The sequence below is a fragment of the Macrosteles quadrilineatus genome, unplaced genomic scaffold, assembly GCF_028750875.1.
Source record: "Macrosteles quadrilineatus isolate MER2022 unplaced genomic scaffold, UCM_ALF_1.0 Scaffold_5__1_contigs__length_97177068, whole genome shotgun sequence".
NCBI classification, from domain to species: domain Eukaryota; kingdom Metazoa; phylum Arthropoda; class Insecta; order Hemiptera; family Cicadellidae; genus Macrosteles; species Macrosteles quadrilineatus.
The window spans coordinates 29,049,623-29,066,658 of record NW_026542598.1 but is presented as its reverse complement, the minus strand read 5'-3'; the positions used below and the strand labels follow the sequence as shown (position 1 = coordinate 29,066,658).

At 36.0% G+C, this 17,036-nt stretch overlaps 1 protein-coding gene across 1 annotated transcript in view; it reads right to left on the bottom strand.

Moving 5' to 3' along the window:
• Positions 1 to 10,220, bottom strand: part of LOC128994086 (angiopoietin-related protein 1-like) — a 207,825-nt gene extending 197,605 nt beyond the window's left edge. Inside the window, exon 1 of the mRNA XM_054418331.1 lies at positions 9,884 to 10,220. Coding sequence (XP_054274306.1) covers positions 9,884 to 10,047 — 164 coding nt within the window. The 5' untranslated portion in view covers positions 10,048 to 10,220. The remainder of the gene's footprint in view (positions 1 to 9,883) is intronic.
• Positions 10,221 to 17,036: the final 6,816 nt, after the last annotated feature.

Sequence of the window (17,036 nt, the reverse complement as noted above, 5' to 3'; positions counted from 1 at the left end):
CCAATATTAATCCTCTGATGTCCTCAGAGTAAATCCACAATTAATTTACAGAAAACACCCAATATTCGTTTAAATCTGCGGCATCAAAACTAATTCTCCATGCGTTAACGCATGCTAAGTTCCATTGAGCGGCATTTCTGATAGACTTGCGGTCACGGTATATGAACATAACACATCAGATGACTTATCTTCTCGATTATCACGTTAGGGAGGTTCGAGAAAGTGCGAAGTTTCCGGTGGGTAGTGCGGCTTCCTCCTGAATCACCGCATCTGGACTACGCCCTCACCAGCTTCCGGGCAGAAGAGATCCTGGTCCTGGAGGATATCCTGAATTCCGGACTACTGCGAAAACCGGCCAGTGAATGTTATGGATACGCCCATTTACAGAGGTGAGTCACCCTCGAATCAGTTTGAGGGAGATAATTTCTCCCTCAGAGACAAATGCCTAATATATGTCGTTAAAATTATGTTTTCACAATCTAAAGAACTATCTACCATATTTGTATTAATTTATAACGCTTATCAGACATATTTTTCATTGACGTATTAACTATTTTTACAATTACCTAAATGTAAAGAAAATTTGATTTATTACCGATCTCAATGTCCCACTAACTGCGGAATTTGTTGATCTTATATTTTTAAACGTAACAACGCTGTGATTTATTTGTCATTTGACTTTATATGAAGATGTATAATTATACTATCTAAAAAGTTGGAACACTGATAATTTGTGATCAGGAAGAAATAATCACTAATAATAAATCACTAAAATAATCACTGTATTGCAGTTAACAGTAAAAACAAAAACCAAATAATCTTTCGTTAAATTTAGCTTTTTGCAAGATTTTCGTTTTATTTTGAACAACAGAAAACTAAAAAAAAAGGTTTATCAAATATACTTTGAGAGTAATGAAAATGTTCGGAATTTAATAACGAATTCCAATATAACATTCATTTAGTTAATATGTAAACAATTAACTTGCTAATGAGCTAATGCCGGCATTATGTCGACTTAGACCTGCCCCCTGGCAGGACTAAAGTTGGGGACTAAACTCACTGATTTTTATGACGAAAACATATCTCTTAGTCCCGAAATTGGTCTCCCAAACCCACCGAGACTATCTCTTAGGCTGGCGCCTAAATCTACTTGACTCCCAAACCAACAATATTTTGGCGCGAGATTATCCCCTGCACAAGTTAGGCGCGCGCCTTACTGATCACGAGCTCACAAACCCGTTTTCGAGGCGGCAGCCTAAAATACCGGAAATATCCGGATTTAGTCGCGGACTAGCGCTAATACCGAGCTCCCAAACTGCCCCTAAGATTGTAAAGTTGAATGCAACCATCGATACAGCAACCAACGATTTTCCGTTTTTCATCCAAAAGAAATATTTTTATAACCACGCTTGTATTGCATGATTTCTTGGTTCGATTGTTGACCTTGACAATGTATTTCTGATACACTCCTGCTGTAAAAAATCTTATTTCGAAAATCCTAACATCAAACGAACTGGGAAATACCAAAACCACCCTATCAGCTGAAATCGTGAAGAGAAACAACAAAACACTTGATATCCACCAAAGGAAAGTTCCCAGGAGGTGTTTAGGAATGTGTGATCCAGTAATCCAGTAATCCAGCAGTCCAGTCGTCTGCAACGCAGTTGCATAACAGCTGTTTAATTACTGGGAAGTCAGCTGCATGGCAGCATCGCGCCTCATATAGCACTGTAACGACCGAGTCACTTATATGTGGCTCAGTAAAACAGTGCAGGACATGTGTTGCGCAACTTTGTGTGCAATGTAGTGTGCGATCGTTTGGCACTGCATTTCCGATTATTAGTAACACATCGTAATAAGGAAGGATCGTTAAATAATATCAATCACTACGAAATGGGAATATCCTAAGGATGGAATTAGATAAGCGATTTTGTTATGACTAAACCCATAATGATAAAAATATATCGTCTAAAGATAGGTTGGTTCTATAAACATTTTGCGCCGCCGAAAAAGATTTTTGCGTTTTATATTATACTATTTTTTTACAAGATAAGAAGATAATATTTCAAAACAAAATTAGCCGCCCAGAAGAAAGAAGACCAAGAGGAAGATCAGGATGGGTAGCCAAGTGGTTTAAGTGCTTGCCTGACAGTCAAAAGGCCACCGGTTCGATCCTGTCGAAATCAGTAGCTTGTTGATGGTTCGAAACCATCGATGTATATAACCTAACATGTTAGGTTATATACATCGATGTTCGAAACTAGACCCAGCTGTTCCTGATCATTGGGATTTAAATAAATGATCCTGACTGATGAAATAGCTGGTCTTAGACAGTAACAAAGCTACACATATCATCTCACATAATTATACACTAATCCTTCACTCATATTTGGATTGAAATACGCTCCTAGGTGGCGTCCCCAACTCAATGGTTCATAATTGATAAACAATTTTGGAAACAAGTTAAGAGAAGTATAGAGCCGATTAGAGCAACAAAGGAAGATGCAGAATGTTGAGAAAGATCCTTATATTGCATGACCCTGTATTATTAAACCACGGGGAATCGAAAGACATCGAAAGAAGAGGATCATGACGCGACGAAGATTTGTAAAATTTAACATGGCCAAGTAAAATTGTTGTATGAGATATTATTAGTATTTTAATCTAAATAATTAATTAATGAATAAATATAGTAGAAATAATGAGCTGAAATGGTTTGACTTTAGACACTGTAAGGCTTGTGTCCGGTGAAGGTTGAGAGCATTTGTGCCAAGTCGGCTAAATGTTTTCCCATATTAAAAGGGGATTTTTGTGGTGCACGTTTTACCATTTGGTTATAGGGGACAATCTAACAATCAGTAGTTCACAAACGGGGCGTGTAGTAAAATAACTAATAAATAAATACAATCAACAACCTCCTGAAGTATTATTTGAAAGAATCTTGGCATAAACTTTACTTTGGTTATTCAATAAGGGTGACAAATCTGAACTAGAGAATGTTTAATCTAAGGTGTGACTAAATACCAAATACCCCTGGCTATTAAGGCTTGAATTTGATTAACAGCTCAGTAAATCATGGCTACAACCAGTTTCGGTAATAAATGTTTAAACTGCGATATCATCGGCTTAGATATTTTGAAATCACAAATTAAGTCCCTTTTTGCATGAATAACCCATTCATAACTTGCATGACTAACACAATTTCTTTGTAATAAGGATTTATAATCATTTATTTATCACATTAGAACAAATGTTCCTTTAGCGTTTTATTTCGGTCTAAAATTATATATTTAAGTTTGTTAAAGCTTACTTCTACCAAACCCAAAATATTTTGTTAACAATTGTATTAAATCTTAGAAAAATAAGCTTGCAAACGTTACGCAAAGGATACTCAAAGCTAAATACTGTTAGGCAATAGTTTACTCTGGCATCTGCTAACCTCTCATGTTAAAACTGATGTACAAATACACACAGATTGAAGTCGGCGATACATTCAGAAGATGCACCGGTCAAAGGTGAGTGAATGTATGTCACTGGATGCATTTCATTTGAATTATACATTTGCAATCCCCTAACTTATATAACCGTTCTATTGCTGGTGAGTGAGTGTATGTCATGTCTGATCGTTGATTGTTTATGACAAACGTTAATAGTGAAAAATTAAATATACTTCTGTTAGATTAATATATATCGCAGAGAGTTGTTGTTTTTCTATATGCTCCTTATTTTCCCAAAAGGAGTATGTTATATGAATGGTTAATTACTGTTCTGAGTAAAAATCAGTTGAATAAATGTATGAAACCTTTGAAAGGTAAGAGATCAGTCAATATAATACACAACATAGCTTAAAGAAGGTGCCAATCATTACGGAATTGGAAGGCTTAAGGTAACCTTAAGAAAACAACATTTACTTTCACCATCTATTTTTGCACTCCATGTGAATAAATTACAGTAGAAAGTAATTTATTCACATGGAGTAAAGTTCTTCTGCGGTAGTATAAATTAATTGCATGGGGAGGTGATAATATTTGTCTTTTTAAGTTCTAATAATGATAAAAATAAATAAAACAAAACAGATAAAAGTGTATATTTTTCAAACAAACCAGGGAATGAGAATTGTGTTGTAAGTCAGTAAAAAAAAAAAAACTGGGTTACAGCAGCAATTCGCCAATGTCTACTGGTAACTAGCAATTTACATGAATAACGCATATTATGGTGAACTGAAATGAGAATCAATTTAAGACTGAAGAACTGTACAAGAGAAGAACACACCCCTTCAGACACTCTACAACTCAACACACTAAGACAAGAGTTCTCAGAGTCAAAATGTCTTTGGTAAGTCTTCGAGAATAAATCAAATTCTAAGATTGAAATGCTATTGATAAAAATACCCTAGGCTTAGAACTATTAGACAACAGTTTCTAATTCCCAGCTCCAAGGGTTTTAGATAGGAGTTCCAGGATATACGTCTAATAGAAGAAACACCCTGTCTAAATGTCTTAGAGAAGAGTGCACCCGGTCAAAAAAAGAAGAAGAGTTATGTGGTTCAATACGTCATAAAAAAGCAAACCTCCAGGTTTAGATCAAGCAAAAAATACATCCCCAAGTCGATATGACTTACGAATGAGTTTTCCATATTAAGACTCTTAAGAGATTTCCCCGAGTCTAATCCCCAATGACCGTGGCTCCTTCAGTCGGTTGAAGGATTACGGGAGTCAGCAGAACCCAATCAATCACCTTGCTACCATCTTGCTGAATATGATAATATAATAATGGTTCTGCAACACGAAGATGACCATGACACGGGTCAAAGGCTAAGCTGTCGCCGACGTCTCGACCCGCCAAAACATGCTGGACCTGTTCCTTTTGGCGGGTGAATTTATACATCCAATTTATACCGTGATATTTATTTTTAAATAACAATGAATTTGACACGAATTATTTTCTTTGTTTAATCTTCCTTCTTATATAAAATATAACGCATATTATACATTCAACTTACTCATTTGGATTTATTCATTTGAACAATATAGTGATGTACTTGTTAATATAATTCGTGGATTTAATTATCCTGGATTCTTAGCGATACGTGGGATGAATATTAATGTCTAAATCGTCGAATCAAAGAAAATTTAAAGTAAGTTACATCCACCATGTTTAGATAAAATTACTTCAAATTGTAATTACTGTACGCTACTTTTCTTTATTCATCCTAAATAAATTAGTAGAATTATATTTTCCCACATTAAACCATTCATATTACAGACTAAGAGCATTTATAAAACCATTGACTCTTCTAATACAAGGCCGCGGTGAGACAAAAGTGACAACGCCGCAGTCATGGCCTACTGAAAAATCTGTTGCACTAATTCATAATCGAGCGTCTGCGCAGTATTTATGTTTACACGTTTGTTATTACTGTTATTCCCATGCCATCAGGCCGGTGCGACGTTGCCACACCAACGCCGCCGCGGCCTTGTATGATAGAGGCTATGATTATAAGAGGCTATGATATAACTCAATGTGAAACAACCACTAATCAACAAATTAAAAAATATACTTTGCAAAATGCTTAGTGATTTAGTGTGAACATTTCATTGTGTCATAGATTAGCTATACACAAATAATAATTATGAGAAAATACCGAAGAGACAATAGACAATACAATTTCACTAATAGTAATCTTCCTTACAGCTTAAGTAATTAATCAACAAGTAAATGCATCTTACCCAACGAGTTGACAATGAGAAAATTACCAAACCTAATCAATTAGCAAGAACAAACAAATTAAATTGGTGGGTGAGAATATTATATTAGGAAAGTCGCATTTCCTTTTCTAACTAATAGTATCAGTTGTGCTATGTGTTTGTTAAAAGTACGGGTTACGCGTAAATTGAAAGATAAAATTTACTTTGGTTGTTCTATTCTATTAAAGTTCTTCCTATCTAAGATAAATTTACAAAAACTTACATGGCATTAATTATAGGTGTAAGAAGAAATATACCAAAATATATTTCTGAAGTAAGTAACAATGGATTTACAATACGTCAAACTATTAGGAGATAATTTGTTTTGGATTAAGCGTCACAGTACATTAAAAATTAACGTCAAATCAATCAAAAGTAATAAAACCACAAGTACCTTTTCTTTATCGTAAAGGAATATGAAATAGTATTATATTTTATAATGTTTATAGGTATTCATATATTTTATAAGGAATCTTAATCTTATTGGGTAAACACAAAATAGCGAGATGTATCTTGGTGTTCTCCTGTCCAAAATTTATTTTGTTATTCTTCAATAATACGCGAATAAATATGTTTCCTAAGGTATAGGAATTCGTAAAAAATTACGTTATTATCTGCGAAAGCTCTCTAAAGCATATGCTTTATAACTTTTACTTAAATAGTATTCATACCGTAGTATTGTCTTTCAGCTGTGCATAAGGGTTACAAATTGTTGATATTTATAGCCATGCACTGTGGATGCGATACTCCCTGGAGTGGATTGACGTCCGCACTAGTGAGTATTACGACTATCCGCAGTACTATCCTGATAATTGGACCAATTCGTTAATACCGAGGCAAAAATGTAGTTCGGATTCCACTATGAAACTGTAGGTCCCTTAGTTGCCATTAGCTGCTGTATGGGTTATTAATTAACAGCTGTAAGGAATATGTCGGACTTCCTACACTCATGTCCATTCATACTTAGCTTAAAATACCTACTTTGTATGGTCGCTATTTCATTGAAAAGTATTGAATTGTCTTAAACATGTAATCGTATATAGTATTGGAGAAAGCTTTGATACTACTACACGTTCTGTATATTGAAAACCAAGCAAATTGCGATCAGTGTCTAGAGTCTACGTGTTTTTCAAGGTCGCCAGACATATAACTCCGATCGTAAGTGGTCTGCTGGTCGTATGGCTTACTATTACAACACGTGCTAATTTACTACGGAAACAATGGTCATAACACGACGTATATCTGCGTATTATTACTGTATCACGATCCCTATATTAGGGGGTTGTACGATTTATGTATGAATGTACCGCTATTTAGGACGCAGTCTTCTGTTCAAATTGTACCATTATTTTCTCAAACGTTTTATCAATATCTAAATCATGATTGAGATGGGGACGCCATCTAGCTTCGTATTTTAACCTAAATATGAGTAATGAGTTTAGATTGGAGTGAGATGATCTGTGTAGCTTTGTTACTGACTACATCAAGATAAGATTTAAGATCATTTTTTGATAGTTAGATCAGCTGTACACAACAATGGCTGTTTCGTTAGCAAGGATAATTGATAGCAATGATCAGGAACAGCTAAGTACAGTTTCCAACCATCAAAAAGCGCTATTTACGAAATAGGTATACGATGCTGCCCTAAAAGCCATAAAAATGCACAAGTGAAAACACTGATGAGTGTATGAGTGGACGAATAAATTGGACAAATTTAAAATGATCAATAAATCTGCATATTTAGGAAGTCTTTGTATTCGTAGCGTAAACATGTGTTTAATACACACTGTATCTATATTATTATTAAACAAATTTTTCGGATTTTAGTGTGCAACAAATCGACCTTTAAATATTTATTTTTATAAGCATATTGGGTGTCAGTTTAAACCTCTCATCCTCTAGATGTGCCTTTTGCAGGTTTGGGCGATATCCCGTGAAAGCCCTTCGTCATATAGGCGTTTGTGCTGAACACAAAACACACACATATTAAGTACATATTAAGTACATATTAAGTAGGTTAATGTATATACTGTGATGAAATTGTATGACGTTGCTATACATGTATTTATAATGTTGATGGCAATAAATGGATTTGATTTGATTTGAATTCTGTGTCAATCATCTGAACTTTTTAGAGTTTACATTTATCAAAACAAATGGCCATGATAAAATTTTGTTTACATCCATAAGAAAATTGGGTTATCGTTACAGTTGGTGAAGTTTTAGTGAATTCAAAAAAATCTTTCTACTGTTAAAGAAGAAAATGACTTACGTTAGATTTTGTGTTTTCATAGAATGCCTCATTAGTATTTGTAATTTTTATAAGATGCCTTAGAGATCGCGCACGTAATGAAAATAATAGGGATGATGAGAAATAATATTTTTCACAATTATCAACTATATATAAAATATATCACGGATTTTGAAGTCACGAAGTGATGCTGGCTGCTATTAGTGATTTGAATTGGTTTCCTTCATTACTTAGGTAGCCTAAATCGTAATATGTACAATGCAATTAAATAATTGTTGTACTTTATCCTTGGATCACACTGATCACGAAACATAAGTTAAATCTCCTCCGTTTAGACAAATAATTGAAAAATAAAATATATATTTTATAAGCTGCCACAGTTCAGCTGAATTTTTAAGGGTGTATAAGATTAAATTTAAAGTTGTTTAAGCCTACAAAAATACAATTACTCGTACCGTATATGGATGGTTTACAACTTTTCCATTTTATCAAATTATGGACAGTGAAGGTATAAATTCAATATTGATCCAAAGGTTATTGTTCAACCTATTTAAAGGAGAAACTGGTTCAATTATCGACTCCACTCATTTCAATTACCAATGTTGAAGTGCCGTTACCGGTGTTTCGGAACTAATCTTAAGCTGTAGATCCCCGTTACTGTAGAGAGTAGATAGAATGTATCATAAGCGACAAGAATTTTATAAATTTCCCCCGAAGAAAATTCGGTAATTTATTTTTTTGATAAATGAAGAGTTGTGGAATGAGGCTATAATTAGATCGCACGGTTTTAAAAAGTTTTAACATTGGAATCACCTTTAAATTGGATCGTTTAAAAATACTCCAAGGACTAATTCTGAGATATTTTCAACGTGTTGTTAATTTTTCAAATGTTTGAGTGGTAATAATAAGATCAATTCGTGCATTTGCGAATCAAATATTTTGTAGTAAAATTAGATGGTCTAACATTGGTACAGTTACTATGTTTGAGATAATTGTGATTTTAGAAAATTTGTTTACTATTTGAGTGGCAGGATCAAAGTTTTGAGATAGGCCTATCTTACTTGGTAATTTGTAGGTAGTTCAAATTGTTTTAACGATACAATGGCATTACTTACCTAAGTAATTTGTCACGTTTTGTACACTGTTTACATACGTTTAAGGGTTTCTGGTGGAAGAACTCAAAATTTTTAAATCTGCTCTTTAAATACTTGGTCGTTAAATTAAGTTAGAGGGCGTGGAAATGTCACCATGGCTTAATTTTGAGACGTTCGTTGATATATTAGTTCATTGTTAATGGGTTTGAGTGGCTAAATCAAAGTTTTAAAATAAGAATCCTCCTGTATTTTGCTTTCTATTTTAAGTATATAGGTATGGCAGTTATGTCTTTTACTTGCATTTTCTTAAGACTCATGTTCTTACAGCTTTAATTGATTATAAAAAAACTTTTTCGACGTTCTACTAAATGTGTAAGAGATTTATGGGGCTGAGGTCACCAATTTGGAATCTTCTTCTCAAATGTTTTGTAGTTTATTTTAAATATTTTTACTATTCTATGATTACTTTAGAGTGTTTGAGAGGTTTAAGTACTAAGATCTTAAGAATCATCTCAAATATTTTGTCTCAGTATATCTTCAATTAAATACAACAGTAATTTGATGACGTCCTAACAAATACATAGATTTGAGGGGTTGAGATCTCCATTAATCTACTAGGGTACTTATATATTTTGTAGTTAAATTTAATGTGTAAATTTAACGTGTTTGACAGGTTAGAGTGACAAGAACTTCGGAATCGAATCAAATATTTAAACTATGGAAATTATATATCAAATACTTATCGTCTCTTGAACTACCCTATCCAACAATCGCAACTGATAACAATTTACCTGGTTCTGGCTGTGGACGCAGGCCTGGTCTTGTTCCCTGCGTTGCTGGGGGCGGGGGCCGGTGGTCGCTGCGGGGGCGGCTGTCGCACCACCCTCGTACTCTGAGGGGCGGCACTCTTCACCACCGTCACCGACACTATCACTAGACACAGTAACACTCTCATCTCGCTGTTGCTCCTTAGACACACTGAGCCACACTGAACGTTCTCCACTCAGTCCACTTTCACTCTCCCCCTCGGCCTGCCTCTTGCAGGTGTCCCATTCAAGGAAACGTGTCCCTCTCACTGCTGCTGTTTGTTTATTTTTGAGTGTTGCATAGTGATCCGCCGTGGATTATCACTGATCACTGAAAGAAGAGATTCTAGATTATTGGATGTTATTGTTGCACATCTCATCAAGATATTTGCGAAATATTAAAGCACTACTTAAGTGCTGCTGCTTTAAAGTGTTGCCAACGTAGTGACCAACGATCATCTGTGTATTATCACTGATCTCCCGTGGATTATAAATGATTACTGAAAGGAGAGATTCCAGATTATTCAATCTTAATGTTGCACTTCTCATCAAGATAAGGTATTTGCGAAATATTGAAGTACTACTTAAGTGCTGCTGCTTTAAAGTGTTGCAACCGTAGTGACCACCCTCAGTGGTTTATCACTGATAACTGAAAGGGGAGCATAGAGTATTGTATGTTAGGTTATTATCGCACCTGTCACTAAGATTAAGGTTTAATTTGCGAAATAGTAGTTTTGATTATAGAATAGGTAAGTACGTCTCAATGCAATAATAATCGGTGGAAATAAGGGGAAGAAGATGAAAGACGATTTTGACAACCAGACTTAGAGAACCAGGGGTGCAATGTCATGGGCTTTGGCGAAGAAGTAATTTACTGTCCGGCTCAACCCTTGGATCGATTCAATGGTTAAATTGATCCAACTGCCATGATCATTGGGCTTGCAATAGATAACAAACTGGTATACCCGAGCTTTGCAACGGCAAGAAAATGTGACATAGACAGCCATTGCAGTGTATTTAAGTGGTGCTGATGTGTGCTTAAAAATACAGTAACTCTATTATTGAATTTTAAAAGATGAACTGATTCAAAAGTGTAAACCTACTTAATTTCAAAACCGTACTACTTCTAGTGTCTATATATCCAAAATAATATGACAACATACCAGTAGCAATAACATCAATTATTTGATATTGATGTTTCATGAATGAGATGTTTTACCAAGATTATTCAATTTTAGGCAAACCTCTTTGCAAGTAGCTTACTATAATTACAAATGAAACTGTGATCAATACTCTACAAAACCTATACTACATTTCTAACCAAACATACTCTTACTAAAAATGTACATATTTCCTCAATCTAAATAAAGCATCACAAACATATTTTTTTTGTAAACAAACAAACACCAGTTAATTGCATCATAGACAAATAGATTAAAATATAAAACAGCTGGTCAATAGCTGTTTCATCAAAATACATTAAATTAAATCATTTAAACTTTGGAAGCATGTCTGGCAGACGTAGCCATTTGGAAATCGGCCTCTGCACCAGAGACCTTAAGAAATTTGTCCATACCAATAGTTTTCGGCAAATCTACAAACTCTTAACATAATTTTGATGTGCCATATGCCTATATTTTTATTTGGTTAATACCCTAAACCGTTTACATAAAATGTGATTGTATCACTTTAATAATATAAGATAACCAGGAACAAAGCTACTCAGGTCAGTCCTTGCCACTCCATCAAGCATTTATATTCAGTGAAAACCAGACCTAATGTGTGTCGTCTTTATATTTTGTCATGTTTTAGTTATTAGAGAATACACTCTCATAACTGAATAGACGTCATAACAAACTTATCTAAATCAATCAGTATAACTACTCAATCACGTAATGAAGAACAATAATTTTAATTTGAAACCTGTTTTACTAGTGATGCACATTTGATTGTTACGGAAGCAGAACGTGGCAGAAGCTAAGTAAATTAATTACCCAACGACCGTGGGAGGAACAATATCATGACGTCACTTTGATCAAAGGAATTTCAGGATCATTAGTTGGAACCTTGAAATCCTCCAGGATCAACCTCCATCCAACAGGCACGACTCCTGCTGACTCACAGATAGCTATTACAGAGTTTCATCATTATTTTTTTCGTTGGACAGAGAGCGGGCACTTCCAAAGTCTAAGGACGATCTCAAGAAGATTCCAAAACACGAAGATGGCTCAAACCTCTTCCTTGGATGTCAATTTGCAAAGAATATGTTTTTTTCATTTTACAACTGTAGGAGAAAAAATTCACTTTGTGGTGGGTCAACCTCATTCACTTTCGGTTTTACAGTTATAAAAAGAATTGCAAACTTGTTTTGATCTTTACCGACTCTTGGATTCATTGTAGGATGTGTATTTACCAAAACCCTTTACAGACGGGTTTAGACTACAGAAACTGTCTAAATCGTAGACTCTATAGTTCACAATATTTACTGTCACATACACCAAGGATAATTAATTGTGATGGATCTACGATTGATTTTTGTTCTCGAATATTAGCCTCAATTTTGAAAGAAATTGTTGAAAAGTGCTCTCATGGGCTTAAACATAAATATGACTGATGCTACTGGATCTGTGAGAGTCAATGATAATGTATGAAGACAGGGCTTTGGCAGAATGAAAGCAATGCATCTTTTCAGCTATGTTATGTAAATAAGTTCTTTAATCCAAAATAATAGACAACCCCACTTAATGATACAGCTAACGTTTTCAACCCCTGTATTCGATGACGATAAAACATAACTGAGGTAAAGAATCAGTAATAATTTATTTTCCTAACAACCCATCAATAACTAATCCATGGTACACCTCCCATCTCTCAGCATCCTAGCAGATAGTGTACTCTTTGTATCACAGACTCCACCCAAGTCTTGTAGAGCTCTCGTGTATTTCACCGACCATATGCAGTTTGACAGCGTTATTCAACACATTATAAGTGTCGCACGGTCGAGACCGGCGGTTCTTGGCATCAGTTCTCAATAAAAGAAATGTAAGTTCGAAGAACCGGTTGGCTGGTTCGCTTCCGGGCTTGCAGATCGGCTCTTGTGGTCCCCAGTGCCTTTCCCAGGTGATAAGGAGAGCTATCTACCAGATAGCAAGCCATCTTTGACATAATGGAGGTGCCTTTAAGGGCAGTCACTATTTGCCTTGATGGACAAATCTGATACGTCGGAGCATTAACTATCTAATGAGTGAAAGGGGATTTTTATAAGGCATCACGAAACGAGGAAACAGGTGCGGGCAATTAAATGAGTAATTTGAAATTGCAACAATTTTGTGTCATTCCTACTTTAATAGCTACGCACTTTGACTTTCATTCGAGGGAAGTTTTAACAATTCTGTAGCCAGGTGGGTATAGTTTTTAGAACTGACTTGACCCTTATTATATTGTCATTTGTTCGTTACCACTGAATCTTGGAAGTTAATATGTAGTTCAGTAGTTGTCAAATCAATCATTACAGTAATTGGCGTTCTACGTCACTTTTGTTGTACGTCACACCAGCGGATTCTATCAGGAAAACACTACAAAAAATGATCAAGATTACGATGAATTTTTCAAGTTTACGATGATCTGGGTAAACTACCATATACGATCTTAAACTTACCAGAACTGCGCAGGCAACACTGTGAACATTTTGGGTAAAAGATTCGGATTTTAAAATCGTCTCGATTTTCAGATAAGTAAACAACCACAACGTCACCATTTGAATGTTTAAATCTCATTCTACTTATTCGAAAGAGAGACATTATTTTGAGGTTATCCCACTATAACCGATAATCTGCCGATATAAACAATACCACAAGGATGATGAATTTTAAAATGTAAAACAGCTGATACAGTTCACCACTACAACCATTAATGTTTTGCAACTCAATACATATAATCATTGAATATCTAAGTCTTATTAAACGTGATATGTATAAGTAGCCTCCGTTTATTTCCTCAAAGTTTAACATTTTTTGCGACTGACAGTGGCCTGTTTAGATAATGAGGATTATGGCATCGTGACTGATACAGAAGTTTCTTTGCTGGATGTTGCAGCTGGTTATATAACTGATGACTTTTAAAAAGCTAAATCGCTGGCCCACTTTGTTTAATACTTTAAACGAAAGGTTCACGATAGTGACATTTTGACGGAGGACACACATAATTTCACTGTTACACAACCGGTAATTTACGCGATTTTAGATAAAAGGCTTGTTAGACTTACGGTTCGATATTGATGGTTGCGTAAACTGTGATGGTAGACGATTCGATTGTTGTTTTGAATCAACAATTTAAGTGTATTGAGTCAATTAGGTGAAGATGATAAAAATATTTTAAAACGGTATCTTTGGGTAATAAATAACATTTTAATAATTTAAAAGGTTCTGTAGACCAACTAGGGTACCAACATCGACTTAACAATTAACAATAAATACAATGAGGATGATTTGAGAGAAATTTCACACTTCACAATCGACATCCATAGAATATACAGTGGCCAAGATGGACCAATATGCATCTTAGATCCATGAGACCGATTCGACAGGAGCTCCACACTCCACAATCTACATCCATAGAATATACAGTGGCCAAGATGGACCAATATGCATCTTAGATCCATGAGACCGATTCGACAGGAGCTCCACACTCCACAATCTACATCCATAGAATATACAGTGGCCAAGATGGACCAATATGCATCTTAGATCCATGAGACCGATTCGACAGGTGCTCCACACTCCACAATCTACATCCATAGAATATACAGTGGCCAAGATGGACCAATATGCATCTTAGATCCATGAGACCGATTTGACAGGAGCTCCACACTCCACAATCTATTTCCATAGAATATAAAGTGGCCAAGATGGATCAATATGCAACTTAGATCCATGAGGCCGATTCGACAGGAGCTCCACACTCCACAATCTATTTCCATAGAATATACAGTGGCCAAGATGGACCAATATGCATCTTAGATCCATGAGACCGATTCGACAGGAGCTCCACACTCCACAATCTACATCCATAGAATATACAGTGGCCAAGATGGACCAATATGCATCTTAGATCCATGAGACCGATTCGACAGGAGCTCCACACTCCACAATCGACATCCATAGAATATACAGTGGCCAAGATGGACCAATATGCATCTTAGATCCATGAGACCGATTCGACAGGAGCTCCACACTCCACAATCTACATCCATAGAATATACAGTGGCCAAGATGGACCAATATGCATCTTAGATCCATGAGACCGATTCGACAGGAGCTCCACACTCCACAATCTACATCCATAGAATATACAGTGGCCAAGATGGACCAATATGCATCTTAGATCCATGAGACCGATTTGACAGGAGCTCCACACTCCACAATCTATTTCCATAGAATATAAAGTGGCCAAGATGGATCAATATGCATCTTAGATCCATGAGACCGATTTGACAGGAGCTCCACACTCCACAATCTATTTCCATAGAATATAAAGTGGCCAAGATGGATCAATATGCAACTTAGATCCATGAGACCGATTCGACAGGAGCTCCACACTCCACAATCTATTTCCATAGAATATACAGTGGCCAAGATGGACCAATATGCATCTTAGATCCATGAGACCGATTCGACAGGAGCTCCACACTCCACAATCTATTTCCATAGAATATACAGTGGCCAAGATGGATCAATATGCATCTTAGATCCATGAGACCGATTCGACAGGAGCTCCACACTCCACAATCTATTTCCATAGAATATACAGTGGCCAAGATGGACCAATATGCATCTTAGATCCATGAGACCGATTCGACAGGAGCTCCACACTCCACAATCTATTTCCATAGAATATACAGTGGCCAAGATGGACCAATATGCATCTTAGATCCATGAGACCGATTCGACAGGAGCTCCACACTCCACAATCTATTTCCATAGAATATACAGTGGCCAAGATGGACCAATATGCATCTTAGATCCATGAGACCGATTCGACAGGAGCTCCACACTCCACAATCTATTTCCATAGAATATAAAGTGGCCAAGATGGATCAATATGCAACTTAGATCCATGAGACCGATTCGACAGGAGCTCCACACTCCACAATCTATTTCCATAGAATATACAGTGGCCAAGATGGACCAATATGCATCTTAGATCCATGAGACCGATTCGACAGGAGCTCCACACTCCACAATCTATTTCCATAGAATATACAGTGGCCAAGATGGACCAATATGCATCTTAGATCCATGAGACCGATTCGACAGGAGCTCCACACTCCACAATCTACATCCATACATTACTGTGCGCGACAATATGACCCAGATAATCCAGCCCACGCCTCTGATTGTCCTTAACTACCTCCAAATTATAATAATTACAGATCGTGCAGCGATAATCAGATCGCCCAAGGTCAAAGACACTGTTCTCTATAGTCTATTGGCACACGACTCGGCTGTTGTCATCACCGCTGCTGCCCCACCAACCGCCAACATGAATAATCATCATCAAGTCTTCTGCTTGCTGTCTCCTTGGACTTTCGATGATGGAGTAGGAATCAAATTAGTAGACTATGTTTTCATGTCGTCCTTTCAGTTTACCAGAGCGAGATTCATCGGTACATAACTGCCCGATCATTTTTTTTACCCAACTACGGAATTGGAATGTATACTTTACGGTTTCTTTAGCACATATTATTTAGCATATGCACTAGTGTATCTTTTGCAAACCCTTAGACAAATCATAGGTATTGATGATGTCCTTCGTGTCAAAAACTGAAATTAATTGTTAGGCTCATTGAACCATTTGTTGGGACAGATATTCGTTTTGGGTGGTTTTAGATAGAATTCTGAAAAATTATTAGCGGATTCTCCATAAGACAATAAGCCATTACCGTATGTCTCATGGTAAGACATGGTCCCGAGACCGATTTACATTTTCGTTTTGAGGTCTCCAGAAGCAAAATAACACACTACAACCATAACTATTTACAAGTCAAACTAAACTAGACCGACCAAACATTTTAGATGTAAAAACAATTTTTCTTCAATTGAATTGAATTTAATTAGGATAATCTACATCAATCTCTCCA